Here is a 21,612-nt window from a genome sequence, read left to right on the forward strand (position 1 = left end):
CCAGCCACCTGACCATGTTCCTCTTTCCCCTCTCCCATCCAGGTCCCCTCCCTCCCCTCTCCCACCCAGGTCCCTCCCTGCCCCTGCCCCTGGTGATTGTTTTCTTCTCCCTCCCGAGTGGGATTGAAGCATCCTCACTTGTGGGTTTTATTACTACATTTTATTTATTTATTTTGCATATGCACATATGGGACATGTGTGTTTGGAGTGTGATGTATGTTGTGCTTGTGATGGTCAAAGGACAACTTGTAGAAATCTGTCCTCTCCTTCCGGTATCTGGGACCTGTCGATCAGACTCAGGTCAGCAAGTTCGGTGGCGAGCACCTTTACCTGTTGCGCAGACTCGACAGCTACCCCCACCCCCAGATGTTTTGTATAGAGAGCAAAGATACTTACTTAGAAAAAGTATATCCATCTATAAAAATGAAGAATCTAATCTCTGTTTTCATGTGACAACTTGATATCACTTCCTTCTACCTTGAAATATTACTAGTGAAATAACAGCTTTAGGGCAACATTGACCCATGTGATACACTTGTTTTGGAATTATCTAGTATTCCATAAAATGATGGAGAAGGCTTGTGAATGCCGTGTTGGATGAGGGATAGATGCTGTAGCATGCCCAGGATTGAGCCACAGATGCTGTAGCATGCCCAGGATTGAGCCACATTTTATTGGGAAGAAAGTGAAGAGTACACAGCTAAGAAATAGGGGGCTGTAAGTCGGGCCCAGCCATCTATGCATCATCTGAAGAAAGCTGTTCCTATGATGAACTGTTGCTTGTGAATTCAGCAAGTGTGAATGTGGAAGCAAAAGTGCCAATGCTTTTTAACCAGTAACGCTGTATTATTATCAACATCATGACTGTATTATCATCAACATGTGGATTATTCAGCCTTTTTAAAAATATGAACACCTGCTTCTACCAAGGTCTGGAATCCCAAAGTCTCTGCAATGCTTTATGCAATTTTTCTTTCCTTATTGAGAAATAATGTTATTCTATGTGTAGAAATGCAGAAGGTTCTCTCCTTGGGGTCCCCAGCTGCTTTGTCTCTGAGCATCACCTGTTACCCCATTCTCAGTGTGTCATGTGACTAAAGGGAGGAACATGAAATTCAACTAGACACCCTGTTCTGGGCAGACTCGCTGTAGAAAAGCCTTGTTCATTAGCTCTTTCTCACTGTACTCTAGTTCCTCTCCAGCTCTGCATCTCCAAAATGACAGCTCCCTTAGTGCTTGAACCTGACAGTAAAGACTTGACCTTAGGAGAGCTGCTTTTTGTGGCTTATGACCCAATCAGTGCTTGTCTTGAGCACCTGCGCACAAATAAATCATACCCCCTTCCCTGAGATATGGTATGTAGCCCTGGCTGACCTGATACTCCCTATATAGACAAGGCTGGCCTGGAGAACTTGCAGAAATCTACCCATCTCTACCTCTGCGGTCCTAGCTCTCTTACCTCAGTGCCAGAGTTTGGTAGCCCGACTGCTGTCTTTATTACTTCTCAGAACTAATCCAGCTTTTAATTCTGTATATACCAGGAACTCAGAAAACATATATCAGATCACACATGCACAGGCAGGTACGTATACACACACACACACACACACACACATACACACACACACATACCATCAGCCTGAGTGTGAGCTTGTATCTGCCCTATCGGTTGCCTTATTCAGAGATGAAAGGACAACATAAACTGGTCCAAGAAGGTAGAGCAGAGACTGCACATGGGCATTCCTCCCTCACTGTCTGCTCATCTGTTTCCTCATGAGAGCTTTGAGTCCTGAAGCAGTCTCTAGACCCTCAGGTCCTCATGGTTGTGGTTGCTCCTCAACTGTCCATGCCCTGTGGAGATGTCTGCAGCAAACTATAGTGCCTGGCATTCCTTCTGCCTTGACTCCCATTAGTTCTGGGCAGCAGCTGCCATGTCCTGTGGATACCGGGGTGGAGCATGGCAAGCAGATCTCAGATCCATTCTCCAAAGAGGGATCTTCTGTCATTTTGCTGCTAATAAGTGGTCAAGTCATTGTCTTTCTGCTTTTCATTTAATGCTTACTGACAAGCAGCAGTTCCACTGACTTCAACATGAATATGTTTCCTGAAATGTCAGCCTGTAATGTAGAGTAGTCGATGTGTGCGTGTGAGATTTCCATTTCCACTGTAAATTGTGTCCAGGAGTGTGTCCACCACTGTACTCACACTTGTGTGCATAGCAGCAGTCTCCCACACAGGTAACTCTCATCAGCTAGCTAAACTAAATGAGGTGGGAGAATCCCACCCTCCTGTAATCAGAGCTGCGTGAGACGTGGCTGTCACGAGGTTGTGTTTGTTTTCTTTTTACTTTGGGGGGACAAGGTCCCACTGGATAGCTCTGGCTGGCTCCAGATGGGGAGGGGGTTCTACTTCCTGGGAATACAGTTCTCCACTGGCCAATCACACATCAAAAGCCAATCCATTCACCTGGAGTTTCTGCTTCCTTATTTCTCTCCCAGTGACTCTGCAGTCCTCTCCCAGTGGAAATGCCCTCTGCAAACAGGGCCTTGGCTCACTCCCAACACCTCCTAAATTAATTCTAAGCCTGGATATTGTAGCTCAGTTGGTAGAGTGCTTAGATAGTGCACATGAAGCCTAGATTTGTGAACTACCACTTCTGTTCGTGCAGTGACACTTCATACCTGTAATTCTAAGACTTGGGAGGCTGAGGCAGGAGTAACAGCCATTCAGGTTCATCCATGACTATTGCGTGGGTTCAGGACAGGCTTCCCGTGTCTTCTCTGTAAATCCTTAGTAAGAACATACGGTCTGTGGTATGGTGGTTACTCCTCCTGTAGCTCCTTTACCGTTACAGGTTTCCCTTGCCTATACATTTTATCAAAAGTATCTCAGCCTTTTTCATGATTGTGAGACATTCCATTTTGCACTTTGTTTGACTGAGTTAAGAGCCAGATGTCTTCAGGGATGCGAGGCTTGTACCTGTGCTGCCTCTCAGTCTTTAAAGCTGTGCTTCATAGGAGTTAGACATTTGTCTGAGTGACACAGGTTACAAATTGACATTTGTAACTGGTACAAAAAGATAAAAGGGAACTGTGTAACAAAGATTCACTCTGGCCAAGTTTCTTCTTATTTACTTCCTTCCTTTGGTGTGTATTTTTTATGGACACTTTTTACATTTGTCTCTTTACCCATGTGTCTCAATGAAACTTAAAGTTAAGTTTCCTTCTATTTTAATTCCAACAGAGTATGACTACAGCCACTCTTATTTCAGTGACTAAAACCCATTTTCTCTAGTGACTTTAGATTTATTTATTTTCACTACCTTGCTTTTTGTAGTGAGCCAAATGACCAAAACCTTTCAATAAGCAAATTTAAACGTACCGTGTACTTACTGTCTTTCCGAAAGCTAGCTTGAGTATCTCTTTCTGAGAGCAATGTTTGGGGTTTGCTTACAGTAAGATGATGGGGGATGGGCATCTCCGTTTTTATAGCAATGAGCTAAATGTTTGCTTCTTGTGCACAGTAGTACAGGGAAGCCCACGCATGAGTGGTTTCTGCAGAGAGATTCTGAAGGTGATACACCCTCACTTATCAACTGGCCTTCCAGGTACACCCAGGTTGGACGTGTGTGGCTGCTGCCCCCCTCCTCCCATCACCTCTCCTGCTCTGCCACACTTAACTAACAGTCATGCTCCTCCTTGCAACGCCTCTGAAGATCATGTGTTCATAATAAGCTGCTTCTTCATCGTGTTCCCAGATTGCCCTTCCCATGCTGATACTCTCCTTTCCGGTTCATTTGTCTTTAACTTAACACACTTGCTTGCTTACTTTCTCACCGACTCTCTATAGAACTGCCAACAGGGGGCAGTAACGAACACCTCCTCTGGAGCCACCCTACCCTGTTCACATCCCTTTTCTGCACCAGCTTTAATTTTCTTGTTTCTAACCCAGTAGCTAAGTCCCAACAGTCAAATGTAGGGCATGTGGCCTAATAGCAGACAAAAACTCCAATCATTTCATGATGGAGAAAGGAGGAAGAATTAAGAATGAACAAGTCACTGGCCAGACAAAGGTCCCATGTATTGAGTTTCTGACACTGACTTTGTTCTCTTGAGATCTCCTCAGATAAGGGCCACACATTCCATGGAGGGGTTGGGGGGGGGGGGCTTAACTGCAGCTCTGTCTTCTGAAGGCGCCCTCCAGTGCTGCCTAGTCTCAGAAAGCTACAGCCTAGAGTGCTTTTTTCCCACTCATACTAACTACCTTTATGTGTCTCTTTGGTGTTTCCTCAAGGAATTCTCCTGACGATGCTCTCTCTATTTGAAAGCAGAGTGTGTTTTATGAATTTGATAAGTCAAAGGCGGTCTAAGCAAGACAGTTTAAAATGTGCACATTATAAACAGTCACTTTGGTTCACTCATCTAAGTGAAATGAGTTTTACATTTTCCCGTAAATCTCTTGTTCTATCCCAAGAGCTCTGAGTACTTTTTGAAAGTTGTACCTGCTCAGCAACCACCTCATGTCAGATGGTTTTCCTTTCATACTGCACAGAGTGGCATTTCAAAAGGTCACTCATGGGTGCTAATACTGATGAATATGTCTTCTTTGCTAAGTAGACCTCATATGCTCTGCAAAAGCCTCATTACTTTGTGATACTGGTCCTTTCTGTATGGTGGGGACCAAATACAAGACCTTGCATGTGCCAGGCAGCACAGTCCCCCAAAGCCCATTGTTTCCTCTAAAAGTGAAGCCCTGGGCTGGGAAGGCAGGTAGGGCCCCCAGCAGTACTTCTGGGCTTCTGTGAAGATGGGAAGGGTCTGTAGCGTTTGACATCCTTTTCAGTTTTGCTCTCAAATACTTAAACATTAGAAACAACAGCTATCAGTTCCTCCTTAGGTTGCTGCTTAATTAGGATGTGGCAGCGGGGGTCTCAGAGGATGGGGAGATAAGAGCTCACAGTTGTCTTAACAAATACTTCTTCCTAACACTCTCATGGTGGTGTGGCTTTGATTAAAGACATCCAAGCTGGTTCTGACTTGGGATCAGATGATGTAGTCAGCTGAGCGTCTAAAGTCTGTGTGTGCTCAGTGCTTTATAAAAGGTGATGTTAGCTCAAGAGAAAGCATAACTAACCACAGATGTCTGCACAGTTGATAGCCGGTGACATGGCAGCATCCGTCACCCTAATGGTCACAGTGGTGTTTATGAAGGGAGCTCTCTGGGCCTGCTAGGTGTTTCCCTGGAATAAGCCCATTCTCCCTCAGCACATCGGGAAACTCTCAGGTTTCCAGGGGATGGAACTTTTGGACCACGCTAGAATATGGATGCAAATTTGGCAGGAACTAGGTGTCTGTGTTCTGTGCCCAAGTGTGTTTTCACACGTGCTCTCTGCATTGGTTCCAGTGCTATCTGTGGTCTATGCATGCTTCCTTTCCTCCAGTGATTATTGCAACTTGCAACATAAATCCCATTTCTTTCTTAAGAGTTAAAGTTAGAGAAAAATTGGTGAAAGAGGAGAGTGCTCGCAGCAGCCCTGAACTCACGTCAGAGCCCTTAACTCAGAGGAGACAGCAGTCAGCACCAGCACATTTCCTGCCTATCCAGTCAGAAAGTTCCACCTTTGATAGGGTCACCAGCAAAGCAGTGAGCTCACTGCAGCCAAGCCACAGTGCTGTTCTGCCAACTGACCCTGTTCATGCCATCAAGCTGGTGACCATGGACACCCCAGAAAGCACACCGGAATTCAGCTGGGTGGGGTCAGCCACCCCAAAAGTTATAAAATCTACCACCTTGAAGATTCTAGAAGGTGGGTCAAGGGAAGCTCCAGTACTCCATATTTGTGAGTCAAAAGCAGAAGATTTGCCCTCCCCAGAACCTCTGGAGAGGACCCCCAAATCACGTTTGACCTCGGAAGATGACAGGCTTGTGAGAGGCCACAAAGATCCCTCTGGTAATAAAGACTTAGACAAGGCCATCATTTGCTCCATCGATGTAGAAGCTGAGAGGGGGCGGCAAGTTCAACACCTGCCCACTCAGAGAACTGGCCGGAGTGAAATGCTCCTGTATGTTCAGAGTGGTCCTGTGTCCCAAGATGCCACATTGACCAGTCACACAAAGGAAGCATCTCCAAAGAAGCGCAAGGTTCTGGTCCGCTCTCTGTCGGATTACACAGGTCCCCCTCAGCTCCAGGTCCCCAGACACAAGGATGAAGCCCCAAGTCAGGAGCTGGAGCTGCAGAGTTCCGGGGCAGAAGGGCCTGGTGCAGAAGCCAGCATGCTGGACACCAGAGTCTCCGTCGCCCAGCTCCGAAACGTATTTATGGAGTCGGCCCGAGCCAGCAAGAAACCTGAACTGTAGGTGATGTTCCCAGCGTCCTTTTGATATGTCACTTGCACGCCCCTGACAGACAATTCACATCTCCACCTTGGTGTGTCCTGTAGGCTTAGCTCACAAGTGTGTGCAGGGCAGAGTGTACAGGAAATGGCTCATATACTACCATTCTGCTTCTGCCTACTAATGGGGAATCTGGAGGAGTGGGTCTCTAGAATGTTCCACATGCAGATGGTGCATGGTAGCAGCATGTAGAACCAAGCACTGTCTTGACTCACTGAGATGCATAAACCTTTCCCCTCTCTCTCTCTCTCTTTCTCTCCCCTCCCTCTTGCCCTCCCTCCCCACCACTCTCTCTCCCATTCCTCCCTTTCTTCTCCCCTCCCTGTCCCTGTATTGCACTCGATGCCTTATGGTCCTAAAAGCCAATCCCGGGTTGAGAGGTCAGCTGAAGGAATTGGCTTGCCCATGGAACGAGAGAGAGGGTCTCGGAAACCAAGACGCTATCTTTCTCCCGGTGAAAGTAGAAAAACTTCTGAGCGATTTAGAACTCAGCCTATAACCTCAGCAGAGCGAAAGGAGTCCGATAGGTAGGCATGTGTGTGTGTCTACTTTTAGCAGTTCAAGCACAAGAGTTCTCACTACCCTGGAGGGCCTGATGGTATTTGCATAGGGTTCTAGAATTATTCCATCTCAACTCCAAGGATAACTTCTTATACTAATAAAATGTATTTCCAACGAGTGTTGCTTTTCTATCACCTGATTTTAAGCTGCCCACGGATGAGGTGAGAAGAAAGACTTCTCAGTCGGTGCCTTTAGACCTTTATGCTCCCCTTAAACTTCTGTCTAAATCAAGCATCTGCCACAGGCATAAGGAATTTTGGACTCATCTTAGAAACAGCTTACTTCTAAAATTTACATTTTTGTATGACATCATCATATGCAAATGTATAGAAATTATAACGTTCTCCAGCAGTATGTCCACAGTCCCCATGTAATAACTTCTTATCGATACTACTGTTTTTCACAAGGTGTGCCCCAGGCTGTGGGGTGTGTACACACTCCACAGTGCCAGCTAACTGTTGCTTGGTAGTTTCAGCCAGCGCTCACACCAGTGTGTTTCTAAATCTTTAAGATGGTCCACTTGCATGATGTCTCATGTGTAGCCTGTATGTCCACCACTAATCACTCTCATCTTCTGTCCCTGTCGTCCCTAGGTGTCCTTCTGGCTCAGAAATACCAGTGGCCGAGGGCGAGTATCTCCTTCTCCTCTTTATTCTTTTACATTTTGTCCATATTAAATTTAATCTAGACCTAAGTAGTGGGGTTTTGTGGGAGAGGAAGCCTGGAGCCCATCAGTGTCTTGCTTTCTTTCTATTGCCTTGCTGTGCACCCTAGCTGAAATGCTCAGGGAAGGCTTCCCTTAGCTTTGATTGAAATTAAGAGGCTTGTTCAGTGGAACAGCATGGAGCAGCTGTTTTGACTTAAAAAGTATGTTGTACTGGGTGACCACTGCGCCATCCTGAAGGCGTCTGCTCCTAGGACCCATTCTTAAATTCTCTTAGACAGGCTACTCGATAAACATCACTGTCTGGACACAGTTTGGTTTGAATTGCAATGGGAATTAGTACTACTCACTGAAGAGAAGGCATGGGCTCCTGGAGGGGAGACATCCCAGTTATGATGTCAGTTCCTCTCCTCTTGGATTCAAGGGATGTCCAGGTCAGTCTTGAAAAGCGTTTCAGAGATGACCAGTGCTTTCCAATGATGTTCAGTTTTGATTTCATGACTTTTACAGATGAAGAAAAGGTGGATGAACGGGCCAAGCTGAGTGTTGCTGCCAAGAGGCTGCTTTTCAGGGTAAGGTGTGCCAGGTGGTTTAGAAACTATAACTCCTACTGAGAAAGATGCCCCAGGCTCTGGCACCTCACACACTGCTGTTCTCTTCCCAAGCTGAGATAGGCAGTGTCCTTTTACTGTAACAGAATACCTGAGCTTATCGCCATTTTTAAAAAAATGAAGAAGTGTATCCTGGCACACTACTTCAGCAGTTCTGTATGAGCATTGAGCTGGGACCAAGCAAGCCTTTACCACGGAACAGCAGTTGGCATTCTTAAGCCGTGCTTCAGCATCTGTGGTAACTGGGCTTGGCCACCAGAAGTGTCCCTTCTGGTGGCTTCACACTGCTGTCCCTTCCTAGAAATCTTCCAGGAAAGCCATAGTTTTTTCTTTGAATTCATGTGATCCCACGATGTTTTCTAACTGCAGGAAATGGAGAAATCCTTTGATGAGCACAGTGTCCCAAAGAGACGTTCGAGAAATGCAGCTGTGGAACAGAGGCTGCGTCGCCTGCAGGACCGTTCACACACACAACCCATCACCACAGAGGAAGTGGTCATTGCAGCTACGTGCGTCTCTGGGGGAGTTCTTAGCCTGGCCTGTGCCCTCATCTTTAAAGAGAGATTCAAGAATTTTCTATTAAGAATGAGGCAGTTTAGCTAGAAGCCATAGAGAGGCGTATATTATTTCATATTTACTTTTGGTTTGGTTTGGTTTGGTTTTCTGCCATCTAAACAGTGATGGGATGTACCTGCCGCAGGTCCTAGGCTTACGTCTGAAGTGTCTTTACCCCTGTGCTTTATCTTTCACAAAGAAAATATGCAACATGAAAGTAGAGGAGCCATAGTGAGCCTCAGCTTCAATGGTGGTCAGTCCCTATGCTGTCCTTCTCCACGTGCATTGTCTTCAGCCACACCCGGCCATTTCCTCCTTAAATATTTTAGTACATACCTCTAAGAGATAAACATTCATTTTGTTTTTAAATCATCGCCAAAGTGTCCAAAAATGAATTGGCAATTGGACATTTTCCAGACAACAGGAGGCCTGCACTGGGGCAGTGTGCTAGTATCTGAGATTGCCTTGACTGGGCCATTCACAGTTAGCTGATCTAGTCAACTGAGAGTGTGCATTCGTTTTTAAATCATTTCTGTGGAGTGGTGACATCCCTAAGAACCTCTGTCTGCAGGTTTGCTGTTGGAGCCTGTTGTGAGGTCTCTGCCTTCATGGCGTCCCCCAACCCTGTGCACTCTGGACGATGCTTTACCACTGAGCTACATCCCAGCCTTAGGCTCCTTGCTTTCTTGATGTATGTGTAGACAAGTACATCTGTGCATTTACTCATAGCATAGCCTTTGTTAACAAAATAATGTCTTGGGTTGGCCAGAAGACACTGTAGCAAACACTCTGAACTGTGGATGGACTCTTTTGGCCAGCTGTGGTTGATACTTGCTTTTTAAATGACTTCTTAAAATGAGGTTGTCTGTTCTAAGCTGGCTCTTCTTCAAGCTTATTCCTCTGCTTGTCCCCTTACTCTGGGTGGCCCATGCCTCCCATTCCTTCCATCTATGTTGCTTTCCAATGTTCTTTTGCGATCCATTTCCCCTCAAAGTGTTTAGCAAATATTTTTGGTAAAATATTTGACTTTTGCCTCTCCAGATTTACAGCTATGCCTCGTTTAATGCTTCTTTTCTTCTCTCTCCTCATGAATGCTCCTCCTTTGGCCATTGCTTTTAAAGTGAACCTATCCCTGCTTCGTGTTCTGGGGTCACCCACCCTGTAACGGCGAGACTTCCTAGCCCCACTGTAGCTAGAAGCACTGTGCAGCCTGCCAGGTACTGGACACACATAGCTGCACGCAGCACCCAGTGCCACGGTGCTGGGCAGCAGGTGCATCTGGAAGCCTTGAGTGCCTTTCATTTGTCTGACAAACAAGTCAGTGCAGTGGGTGTTCCTGAGGTGTTTGGTGTTTTGTCCTGCCGTAGTGCAAGGTGACATTAACTTCATGACTGTGTGAGAAAGATAGATCCATCTGCCTGCTTCCTGTGTTGGCCTAAGATTGAACTAACTCACGCATACATCTTTTTTAACATAAAAATGGTCATTCCTCAAAGACTTTATTTTTCCTCTAAAACACTAACAGGCAAAGACTAATTTTAAAATGGAGCATTAACATGAAATTGAAATGTTGGCAAGATCTAGTTATTTTTAAAAATGTATACACACAAATCTAGATCAAAACCAAGTACTTCTGTTTGCTAATTTGGAGAGAGAAGACAATGCCTTTAGATTTTAGGATTAGCTGTAGAAATTATAGGATTCGGTGTTTAAAATTATGTTCATAAACTATATAAATACCCTCTTTGTCTTAACTGTGATAAGCCAAAACACAAGAGCTAAAAATAAGACTTGAGATGTTATGTGACAGAGCTGGAGTAAACCAGCCTCATCCAGAAGCGGGCTGTTTTGAGAAAGTTTTTTTTGTCCTCCCTGGAAGGCTCGCATCCTCAGGCGTCCATGCTTTCTCACTTGTCCTCATGACGTCTGGGCACAAAGACTGCCTGTCTGGGACTGCCTGTGGAACAGTGATTAATAAGAATGAAGACAGAGTGTCCTTCTTACAACAGAGTTGCCCAGGGCACAGACAATGTTGTCTTGGAGAATCATGCTGCCCTCCTGGCCTGGAACCACCTCCTCTCCCTCACAGTGGAAGCTATTATCATTATCATTATCATTATCATTATTATTACTGCTGTTATTATTTTCTGGTGCTCTGCACATGCTCAGCCAGAGCTGTGCTACCACGCCCCCCCCCAGTCTCTGCTGGGATTTGGGGGGGGGGGTGTTAATCACCTGAGATTTTCAAGTTACAGAGGATTGCATTTAAGTAACTTTGGAAATTGGCAGAAACCTGGGAGCAAAGTGTGTTTAAACCACACTTTGACAGAGAAAAAGCTGCTTTGCAGACTTTGTCACTGACAGGAGACCATGTTGTGCCTAACTATTCAAACCTCCCAAGCGGCATCTACAGAGGGTGGATGACTAAGCAGGGAATGACTTTCTGCCTTTACCTCCAGTCCCTGTGCTAGGAATGGTCCAGGATCTCTCTCTAGGAAGGTAGATTAGGCTGGTCCCAGTTCCTTCAACAGGAGATTCCCTTCACAGATATGATTCAGAGCTAAATGTCTGCCTGTCTGACAGTGCTGGTCTCCTATGCTGGCTCTGCTACTCACTGTCTTGTTTAGTAACTAAACAGCTGCCTGCTTCTTGCCCAAATCCATTAGGGAAAATGAGCCCCTTACAAAATACATGACATTTTTAAGAAAGTTCATATATAAATTGGCGGGAGGCATTGATTTGTTTTTCTTTGTATGGTTGACTTCTCCTTCCTTGCTTGTAGGTTACAAGCATCTGCTCACCAAAAGGCTTTAGCCAGGGACCAGGCAAATGAGGGCAGAGAGTCTGCCGAACCAGGCGAACCTGATTCCTCCACTCTGAGCTTAGCAGAGAAATTGGCCTTGTTTAACAAATTGTCCCAGCCAGTCTCCAAAGCCATTTCCACCCGAAACAGAATAGATGTGCGGCAGAGGAGAATGAATGCAAGATATCAGACTCAGCCGGTCACTCTTGGAGAGGTAGAGCAGGTGAGTGTGTTAGATCTAACTGCATTGTGTGTGTGTGTGTGTGTGTGTGTGTGTGTGTGTGTAGTGTATCTGTGTATGTGGGTGTGTAGGGCATGTGTGTGGTGTGCAAGTGTGGTATGTGTTGTATATGTATGTTTGCGTATATGTGTTTGGTTTGTATGTATGCTGTGTGTGTGTGGTGTGTGTATGTATGTGTGTGTATGTGCATTGTGTGTGTGTGTTTTCTTTTAATACAGCTGTGCAATATTGCTCTTGGGTTCATGGTACATGGCAGGGTCAGCAGGTGAGCCTCTAAGTGGCTTCATCTTCCCTTTTCCACTGCTAAAAGGAAGAACCAGACCCATGTTTGCTGTTTGCTCTGTTATTCATAGCCTGCTTAGAGTGAGTCCACTGTGGTTGATTATAAAAGCAGAGGCAAGCTGCCTGCCCAGACGGTTTGTTTGTGATGTGTTCTGTGTTTTCCAGTAAGACGTGACAGGAGGCCGTACTGCAGGTGCATTGTCCCCACCCGTGACAGCCCCTCAGGTGACGGTGCTTCTAAACTGTGTCCCTTCAGGTGCAGAGTGGGAAGCTCATCTCCTTCTCCCCCACCGTGAACACCTCTGTTTCCATCATGGCCTCTGCGGTTGCTCCCACATATGCAGGGGACCTTAGGAAGCCATCTGTTGACAACAACACAAGTGCCACTGACTATAAGTCTCCTCCTGTGGAAAACTCAGACTCTCCAGTCAGAAGCATTCTGAAACCACAAGCTTGGCGACCTTTGGCAGAGCACAGTGGGAGCAAAGGAATGCCGGGGGAGTCTGCAAAGACAGAAAGCAAGAATGCTCTGACGGTGGCTGCCGAAGACAGTGGCGTTCAAACACGAGGCGCCTTCGAGGAGGAAGTGGAGCCCTCCTACCCCATCCTTGGCAGGGTCAGGGAGGGTGATGGCCTGAAGGAGCCTAAGCATGCCATCCTACGGAGGGGAAGCTTAGAGCTAGGTAATCCTTCTGCTGCACACCTTGGTGATGAGCTGGAGGAATTTTCCACTGCTAAAAGCAGTTTGCAAGCGAATCTAGACCTGAAGGACAAGCAGGCCTCAGAGGAGAACACAGATGTGGAGACTGTCATGAGGAAATTCTCACTGAAAGGTAAGGCCCTGCAACTAACTCCCAGGCTTTCTGCAGTCTGGCAGACTTCTTGCACATGTTCCTGTTGTTTCTGGTTAACTACATCTAGAGACAGGTTATCACTAGACTCGATCAGAAGGTCAGTGAGTCATAGTCCTTTCCCCAGACCTCTGTTCCCCTGAATCTGACAGCCAGTGAACCGAAAGAGTTTATGACAGCGAAAGTGTCTGCAATTCTTAACACCCCTTGATAAGGGTTTCGGGTGGCTGGTGATATTAACTCACACAATAGCCTTCTGAGTTCCTGGACTGTGTTGACCCCTTTTACTAAAGTTGATGGCCCAAAAGTCCTACACCCAGTAAGTACAGAGAATAAGAACTTGAACCTGTGTAGTTTCCAGACTCATCATGCATTCTGATCTACTGTCTGCATTAGAGACTGGCCTGCTTGCATTGACACACATTGATCATTGATCGTCTGTCAGTTGAAAAGAGCCTGGGTTGCGTTCAGCTCACTAGAAATGAAGATGTGCTGTTTGAGAGAAGTCATGCCACTGGCAGCACAGCTGACCCAGGCTATCTTTCTCTTAGTGGTTTGTGCTACCGTGGCCTGGGTAACCCACCATGTGCCCACAGCCTGACTCTGGCGCTGCACCTTGGGGTGCAACTGAGCAGATGCTTGCCTGGGGACTGATGCTCACTGGCTCTCATTCTCAGAGTCTGGAGAAACTGCTTCGGAGCGGACAGAGGCGGCGGCCAGGAAAGCCTCCGTTCACATGACAACCCCGGGGGCCTGGAAGCAGCAGGAGTCCTCTGAGCAGCTAGCAGAGAAGCTCTTGAAGAGCCCTTGTGCCATGTTTGCTTCTGGAGAGGTCAAAGTGCCAGTAGGCGACAGTTTCCTGGATTCACCCAGCAAAACCATGTCAATCAAAGAAAGGTAAGCCCTTTGGTGATTGGCAGGCATACTGTGGAGGGATGCCCACATGCTGGGCTATGCTGGTCATGCTAAAACAGCCCTGGGAAGCTGAAGCATGAACACGGGCTACACCTCGCTTAGCAAAGTCCAATCCAGACACGGGGGAAGGATGAACAGAGACACCTTGTTTGTCTGTGGAATCTGTGATCTAGGCTCTTTCTCCTGCTCTTTCTTCTTTCATGTGATTCAAACTGGAGGTACAATTGCCTTCTGATATTCTGGGTGAAATAAACATAGGCTGAAGACAGCTAAGTTCACCCAGAGGGTCTGTGTCTTAGAGATTAGGATCTGTTTGCTGTGTGTTACAGGAAATCAGATGAATTGCCCTTTTCTAAACTTTTGTTACATTTGTTTATTTGGATGTGTGCACGAGTGTGTGTGTGTGTGTGTGTGTGTGTGTGTGTGTGTGTGTGTGTGTACTTATACATGTATCATAAAACATGTGTGGAGGTCAATGGACAACCTGCAGAAATCCCTTCTTTTCCCAGTATGTGGTTCCTGGGATGGAACTCAGGTTGTTGGTCTAGGCATGTTAAGCCATCTTACCAGCCAAAGATGAATGATTGTTTTGAACATTTAGAAATTTTCTTTTTTCCCTCCCTCCCTCTCTCTCTTCCTTTTTCCCTTCCTCCCTTCCTTCCTTTTTCCTTCCTTCTTTCCTTCCTTCCTTCTTTCCTTCCTTCCTTCCTTCTTCCCTCCCTCTCTCACTCCCCCTTCCTTCCATCCTTCCTTCTCTTCCTCCTCCCTCCCTCTCTTAATTATTTTCTAACTTTCTCCCCTCCCCTCCTTCTTCCATCTCTCTCTCCCCTTTCCCCTTCCTTCCTCCCAGTTTCCCCTCCCCTTCCCTCCTGCTCCCTCTCTCCCACGCTTGTGAGTTCACCTAGAATTTTGTACCTGCCAGGCAAGCACTTTACCCCTGAGCTACAGCTCTGGCCTGGAAATTTCATTAAACAGTAGCTGTGGGATTTCATGGTTCACTTGCTTGTTTTCAGTAAACTCTAGTGAATCTGTATCTTTCTTCGAGTTATACCCTGAGGGGAACTCTTCTGTTTAAAGCTGGACTACTGTGGAGCACAGCTTTTTAAACAGGCTTCGTGGGGAGGTTAGCAAGTGACTCAGGCTTCTGTGAGCTGCCTGGAAGGGGTCCAGATACAGGGATAAGGCAGCATGCACCTGTTCTTACCTGGAGCAAACCCTCTCAGAGAGATTCCACATCTACTCAGAATCCTGGCAGGTATGCTTGCAAAATATTCAGCTTCTCCATTTCATTGTTACTGGGCTTTTTAAAAGGTCAAGTTCCCTTTGTTCAGCAATTACGTTGGCTATCATAAAGTATGTTGATAGGAAATGGGTCACCCATGACCCCCCCCCCCCGTGCCTTGATGGTACTTTTGTGTGTATATCACTGAAAATACCCAAGCATCTATCTTTACCATTCATGAGAGGAGGTTCCTTAAGTGGGGACTCTAATCCTTCTCATCATTGAATGCGAAGCTTGAGCTAGTGAGAGGAAGGGGTGGTATTCAAACACCTATTTGGGCTTTTCTTTTCTTTAGAATGGCATATAAACTTCTAAGCCTTTCAAACCATACTTAGTCCAGCAATTCTGACTGCCTCAATTTGCCAAAGGAGGTGACCTAGTAAGAGTGTCTCTTGCTGCGAAGAGACACTATGACCATGGCAACTCTTAAACTCCTTTAAGTTGCTTCTGTTGGGTAATTTTGTTACAGCAATGAGAAAAACTACTGCTCTATCTAGAGCATCTAGTTTGAACCATCAACCCAAATGCAAATTGGGATTCTTTTTCTAGTGGATTAACAAAGCCACCATTTTATCATTCTCTGAAAGATTTGAGAACACAGGATCCCTCCCCCGCCCCCCTTTTAGGAACAATTTTTAAAAGGCGTTAAAATTCTGTAAGTTAGAGATGGAACCCTGGGGGAAGTCTATTGGGTCTTTCCAGTCATGATCCCATCTCCACAGACTTTGGCTCATCTGCCCCTTTCCACTCTGGGGAGAAGATGACCAAAAAGCAAGATCTACCCTTTCACCTGAGGGCTCTACAGACTAAGACAGCTCCTGTAAATATTGGAGAATCCACCCCTTATGGAGAGGGTAGAGAGAGGCAGAGATCTGCCTTGGGGATTAACTAGGGTCCCTGTGTACATGCCCCTTCATTGCTCCTCTATCCTACACAGCCTGTCTTCACATCTCCCCGGAAAACTCCTGCTCTGACTTTGAGCTGGAAGATTTCAGCTACCAGTGAGTTCTCAGACTGGTGTAGGAATAGAAAGAAGTCTCGCCTTTATTTCTCTGTCCCTGATTCAGCCTCTCAGTTCTGGTGCTACGAGGAATGTCTGGGGCTGTGTAATTTGGAAAGCAAAAGAACGTACTTAAGTTCCGTGTTCTTGAAAATGCCATCTCAGGCAGAGGGTCTCCTGCCAGTTTAGACCATGGAGGAAGGTCGGGTCAGCTCAGTCAGACCTTTTCCCCCCTCTGACAGCTACCTAGGGAGACTGGTTTGAAGGAGAAGAGATTTATGTTCGCTGTCTCCAGTCTTCAGTTCCCAGTTGGCTGGTTCTGGGAACCCAGGAAGTGGAGAGCCAAAGGAAAGAGCATTTCCAGTGACTACTTTCTCCCAGGAGGCCCCGCCTCTAGAGATGTCTGCCACCTCCCCAAAATGCTGAATCCTCCAGGGAATTGATTCATCTACCGAGGGAGGCTGACCCCTAGTGGTCCCACCAACTCTCAAGGATTGACTCCAGGGGGAACATCTGTTCGCAAACAAACCAACCAACCAACCAGAGAGGCAACTCTTTCCTTACTGATCCAGAGTCCGGAGTATAAACTCTCTCTCGAGAAGAAGGCATCAACCCTTTTAAGTATCTCTTCATCCCCTGAACCAGTGCTGCTCAGGACACCATCACGACGACAGTTAACGCGTGCGAGAAGAAGCATATTGTACTCTTCCTCGATAGACAGGGAGAGCTGGGGCCGGGCTCGGTGTAGAGTGCATGCTTAGCATTTACTAGGTTCCAGCCTCAATCTTCAACACCAGAGAAATTCAAATAAATCAAAAGCAAGTGGTCGGGTAGATTGCTCAGAATGTAAGTGCTTGCTGCCCAAGCCTAAGGAACTGAGTTAGAATCCCTGGCATGAACATAGAAGCTGGCACAGGGCAGACATCTGTGACCCCAGTGTTTGCAAGTGAAACAAGATAGGCAGATCTCAGGGCATGTGTACATATGCACACACGCACACAGGTGTACACACACTGTATAACATCAGAAGAAGAGAGAGAGGAGAAGAAGAAAAAGAAAACATAACTAGAGACTAGTGTCAGGGCTTGGCATAGCACTGATGCTTGGATGTACAAGGTCCCAGGTTCAGTCTTCAGCACCAGATAAAAATAAATGCACACGAAAAGCCTATTATCAATATTAGCTCTTCTGAGTTTCTCATTAGCAAGACCATAATCCATGTAGTCAATCACCAGCGCTCCTCAGCCTAAATCCATGGGTGTTTCTTTTCTCTGAAAAGTCTACAGAGGAAATACAAGTACCTTTGTTGATATTAGAGGCACATGGTCTGCCTGTCCCTTGCTTGACCCAGCCCAGACTCTTATGAGCCTGGAAAAACTTGTCCTCATCCAGCAGGCTCGCAAGCCAGAATTCCTGCTGAAGATCAGGAGCTGTGGCAAAGCCTGGTGAGCACATGTCACATTGGCCCTGGGCCAGGCCAGTGTATTAGCAGGCTAATCCTATGCCACCCGCTGGTTATGGAGCCTCCACCTAAGCAGATGCCCGAGCTCTCCACATCACGGCCCATAAATAGTCCTTAGACTTGGCAGATGTTGAAAATCGCTGGCAATTGTTGGCACTGCACAATGGCAATTTGTGTCATGTGTTGAACCAGACCTTCGCCCTCTGCCATGGTGGTGAAGGGCTGTGATACTGCCAGAGCAGAGAGCAAGACAAACAGGAAATCGGAATGGATGGGATAATACATTCAGTCACTGTGTGCTGTTAGGAAGTCCCTCATCATGTGTGCTGTGTAAAGGAGGGCTGGGGCAATTACCATGTGGCTCGACTGAAGCCGTTTCTCCCATATCATTTGCTTACTCTTGTGTCTTTGGAAGTTTCTAATGCTGAAGGAACCAACATATCGAGAGGCAGCATTTTCAGGGCTTTAGAATGGAATAGCTCTGTGGAAGCCATCCTGCCAGGGCTGGGAGAGCATTACCAGAAAGCTGGAAAGCTGTGCTTTTCCTGACAGAGGTAGGCACTGTGTGTGTGCCCAGCTCAGCTGCTCATGAAAGGCCTGGTACTTTGGAATCACATCCCCCCTCCCACTAACATGCTCAGTGGGACCTTGACTGGTCTGCATCTGCATTCCTATCTGGATGATGAGAAAGAAACATGCAGTTTCTTAGTAAGGTCTTTGCACATCAGTGGAGTGTAAAGAAGATGACAGAGTGATTCTACATACCACAGCTTGCTTGAGCAGCCCCAGGAGATGCCATGTTTTTGTGGAGATGCTCTTGCACTGTCTGTAACATTCTCTGCTCCTGAGATTGAGGGTTTGCACTCTGTAAATCCAGTCTGATGGAGGTGAATGACTTCTCCATCCAAAAATACCTGCTCTGAGTCAAAGGTAACATGAGAGCAGCTGGTTTTGAGGGCAGTTTGCAGAGCAAGTGGTAGTGGTGTGGCTGCCTCCTACTGTTTATGGCTTGGACATACCCTGTTCAGATCTGAAGGCCTGGCACACTCCTCAGCTAGAAGACATCCCCTGGTCATGGTTAGTTTTTTTTTTAATAATTTGATTTGTTGAGATTCCTTTTCTTATTGCAATAAAATGGGCAAATTCAAAGTAATTACAGCATAATAAATAATAGTTATTATTTCAATAAAAATTGAAATTAAAACATGTGAAGGAATCCAGGCTTTGTGTTCAAATACATGCAGCAGCCATTTTCATTGGAGAACTATAGAAGTCAAGATTAGATGGTATCTGAGCTGTGTGAACCTGCACTAGATATTAGATTGGTAAGGCAGCTCATACACGTTTATAGAATGGACCCTTGTGGTCTTATCTGCTGCCACATTGTGCTGAGGAAATAGAAAAGAAGGTAGAGAGTGAAGAGAAGATAGATGCCAAGTGCAAAATTATGCATTGTTCCGGAAGCTCTTCAAAGCTGCACATTATTTAAGAGTGGCGTCCAAAGTATAAAATATGATAATGCATACATACATTTGTAAATATAATGGATTCTTGTTATATGGATTCCAGCAGTAGGATACTTGACAAGAATGATTGAGACCCTGAATTCTATCCAAGAACTACTAGCAAATGATTGGATAAACTTTTATCACAGAGTATAAGGCATCCTGCCTCCAGTTCAGATATTGGATAGAATCAGGAAATCTAGCACTCAGGGCCTTGAATAGCCCCATGTTCATGTCACACATGACAAACAAGGCAAGGAGGACTAGGTGCCTGAGTGGAAATGGCAACAGCTAAACTAACCACTGTTCTCATTGGTGGGACTGAATACCTGACAAGAACTGGTCAGACTGGGGGGGGGGGGGCCACTGTGGTGGAGACACACAGCAGAGGGAAGCACCATCTATGACGACAAGAGCTTCTGGCATAGCAGGACCAGCGGAGGGCCAGGTGTTCAATCACATGAGCCAGCTGGGGCATTTTATGTCCAATCACAACAGTATCCAAACCCAGACTACAGCTGATTGGCTGCTTGTCGTTTTTAATAGCCATGTAGTACTCCATTGTGTAAATATACCACATTTTCTGTATCCATTCCTCTGTTGAGGGACATCTGGGTTCTTTCCAGCTTCTGGCTATTATAAATAAGGCTGCTATGAACATAGTGGAGCGAGCACATGTCTTTATTACAAGTTGGAGCGTCATCTGGGTATATGCCCAGGAGAGGTATTGCTGGATCTTCCGGTAGAACTATGTCCAATTTTCTGAGGAACCGCCAAACTGATTTCCAGAATGGTTGCACCATCTTACAATCCCACCAGCAATGGAGGAGTGTTCCTCTTTCTCAACATCCTAGCCAGCATCTTCTGTCACCTGAGTTTTTGATCTTAGTCATTCTGACTAGTGTGAGGTGGAATCTCAGGGTTATTTTGATTTGCATTTCCCTCATGACTAAGGAAGTTGAACATTTCTTTAGGTGCTTCTCAGCCATTTGGTATTCCTCAGTTGAGAATTCTTTGTTTAGCTCTGTACCCCATTTTTAATAGGGTTGTTTGGTTTTCTGGAGTTCAAATTCTTGAGTTCTTTATATATATTGGATATTAGCCCCCTATTAGATTTAACATTAGTAATGATCTTTTCCCAATCTGTTGGTTGCCATTTTGTCTTATTGACAGTGTTCTTTGCCTTACAGAAGCTTTGCAATTTTACGAGGTTCCATTTGTTGATTCTTGATCATACAGCACAATTCATTGCTGTTCTGTTGAGGAATTTTTCCCCTGTGCCTATATCTTCGAGTCTCTTCCCCACTTTCTCCTCTATAAGTTTCATTGTCTCTGGTTTTATATGGAGGTCCTTGATCCACTTAGACTTGAGCTTTGTACAAAGAGATAAGAATGGATCAACTCACATTCTTCTACATAGCTGCCAGTTGAGCCAGTACCATTTGTTGAAAATGTCTTCTTTCCACTGGATGGTTTTAGCTCCTTTGTCAAAGATCAAGTGATCATAGGTGTGTGGGTTCATTTCTGGGTCTTCAGTTCTATTCCATTGATCTACTTGTCTGTCACTGTACCAGTAACATGCAGTTTTTATCACAATTGCTCTGTAGTACAGCTTAAGGTCAGGCATGGTGATTCCACCAGAGGTTCTTTTATTGTTGAGAATAGTTTTTGCTGTGTTTTTTGTTATTCCAAATGAATTTGCAAATTGCCCTTTCTAACTCTGTGAAGAATTGAGTTGAAATTTTGATGGGGATTGCATTGAGTCTGTAGATTGCTTTCAGCAGAATGGCCATTTTTACTATATTAATCCTTCCAATCCGTGAGCATGGGAGATCTTTCCATCTTCTGAGATCTTCGTCTATTTCTTTCTTCAGAGACTTGAAGTTCTTATCATATAGATCTTTCCTTAGCTAGAGTCACGCCAAGGTATTTTGTATTATTTGTGACTATTTTGAAGGATGTTGTTTCCCTAGTTATTCTTCATGTTTTTAAGGCCCCTGTTTAGCAGTGTTTTCTAACTGCCTCTTCCATCTTTAAGTGTTATCTCCCCAAGTGGCCAGAAGGGGTCTCTCTCCCATTGCTCCAGGGCATGAGGAAGGCAGCGTCCCATCCCTTACTGGGATCATGCTGCCCATTTATCTGACAAGTCAGTTCCAGCTTTTCTTTCCAAACAACTAAAAAATCCTTGTGACTGTCATGGAAAGAAGGCTCTTGTAAGTTCTGAGAGTGGTACTGAATTCTCGGTTGGCATGTCCTCCTTCCAGGCTGGCACTGTTGAAGAAGAGTGGCGAGGAAGACTGGAAGAACAGGCTGACTCGGAAGCAGGAATATGGCAAAGCCACCGGCGGCCTGCACACACAGGAGGTGGAACAGTCCCTGAAGAAAAAGGTACTGTGTGCACCTCACGAATGCCTCACTGTGTGTCTCGGGCATGAGTGTGTGTGCCTTACCCACCTCACGAATGCCTTGCTGTGTGTCTCAGGCGTG

The 21,612-nt window shown here is 45.8% G+C and overlaps 1 protein-coding gene across 10 annotated transcripts in view; it reads left to right on the forward strand.

The window, feature by feature from the left end:
- Svil (supervillin) overlaps positions 1-21,612 on the forward strand; it is a 186,262-nt gene that overhangs the window by 122,886 nt on the left and 41,764 nt on the right. For 3 of the 10 annotated variants that reach the window (XM_029547120.1, XM_029547119.1, XM_029547122.1), the window contains 11 exons: positions 3,524-3,607; positions 5,484-6,353; positions 6,756-6,920; positions 7,548-7,582; positions 8,129-8,190; positions 8,599-8,738; positions 9,906-10,001; positions 11,567-11,810; positions 12,367-12,943; positions 13,639-13,858; positions 21,390-21,513. In XM_029547120.1, the coding sequence (XP_029402980.1) occupies positions 3,524-3,607; positions 5,484-6,353; positions 6,756-6,920; positions 7,548-7,582; positions 8,129-8,190; positions 8,599-8,738; positions 9,906-10,001; positions 11,567-11,810; positions 12,367-12,943; positions 13,639-13,858; positions 21,390-21,513 (2,617 nt within the window). The remainder of the gene's footprint in view (positions 1-3,523; positions 3,608-5,483; positions 6,354-6,755; positions 6,921-7,547; positions 7,583-8,128; positions 8,191-8,598; positions 8,739-9,905; positions 10,002-11,566; positions 11,811-12,366; positions 12,944-13,638; positions 13,859-21,389; positions 21,514-21,612) is intronic. The other 7 variants (XM_029547121.1, XM_029547123.1, XM_029547126.1 and 4 more) reach the window with 5 other exon arrangements.

Source organism: Mus pahari, chromosome 15 (genome assembly GCF_900095145.1).
Source record: "Mus pahari chromosome 15, PAHARI_EIJ_v1.1, whole genome shotgun sequence".
Lineage (NCBI taxonomy): Eukaryota > Metazoa > Chordata > Mammalia > Rodentia > Muridae > Mus > Mus pahari.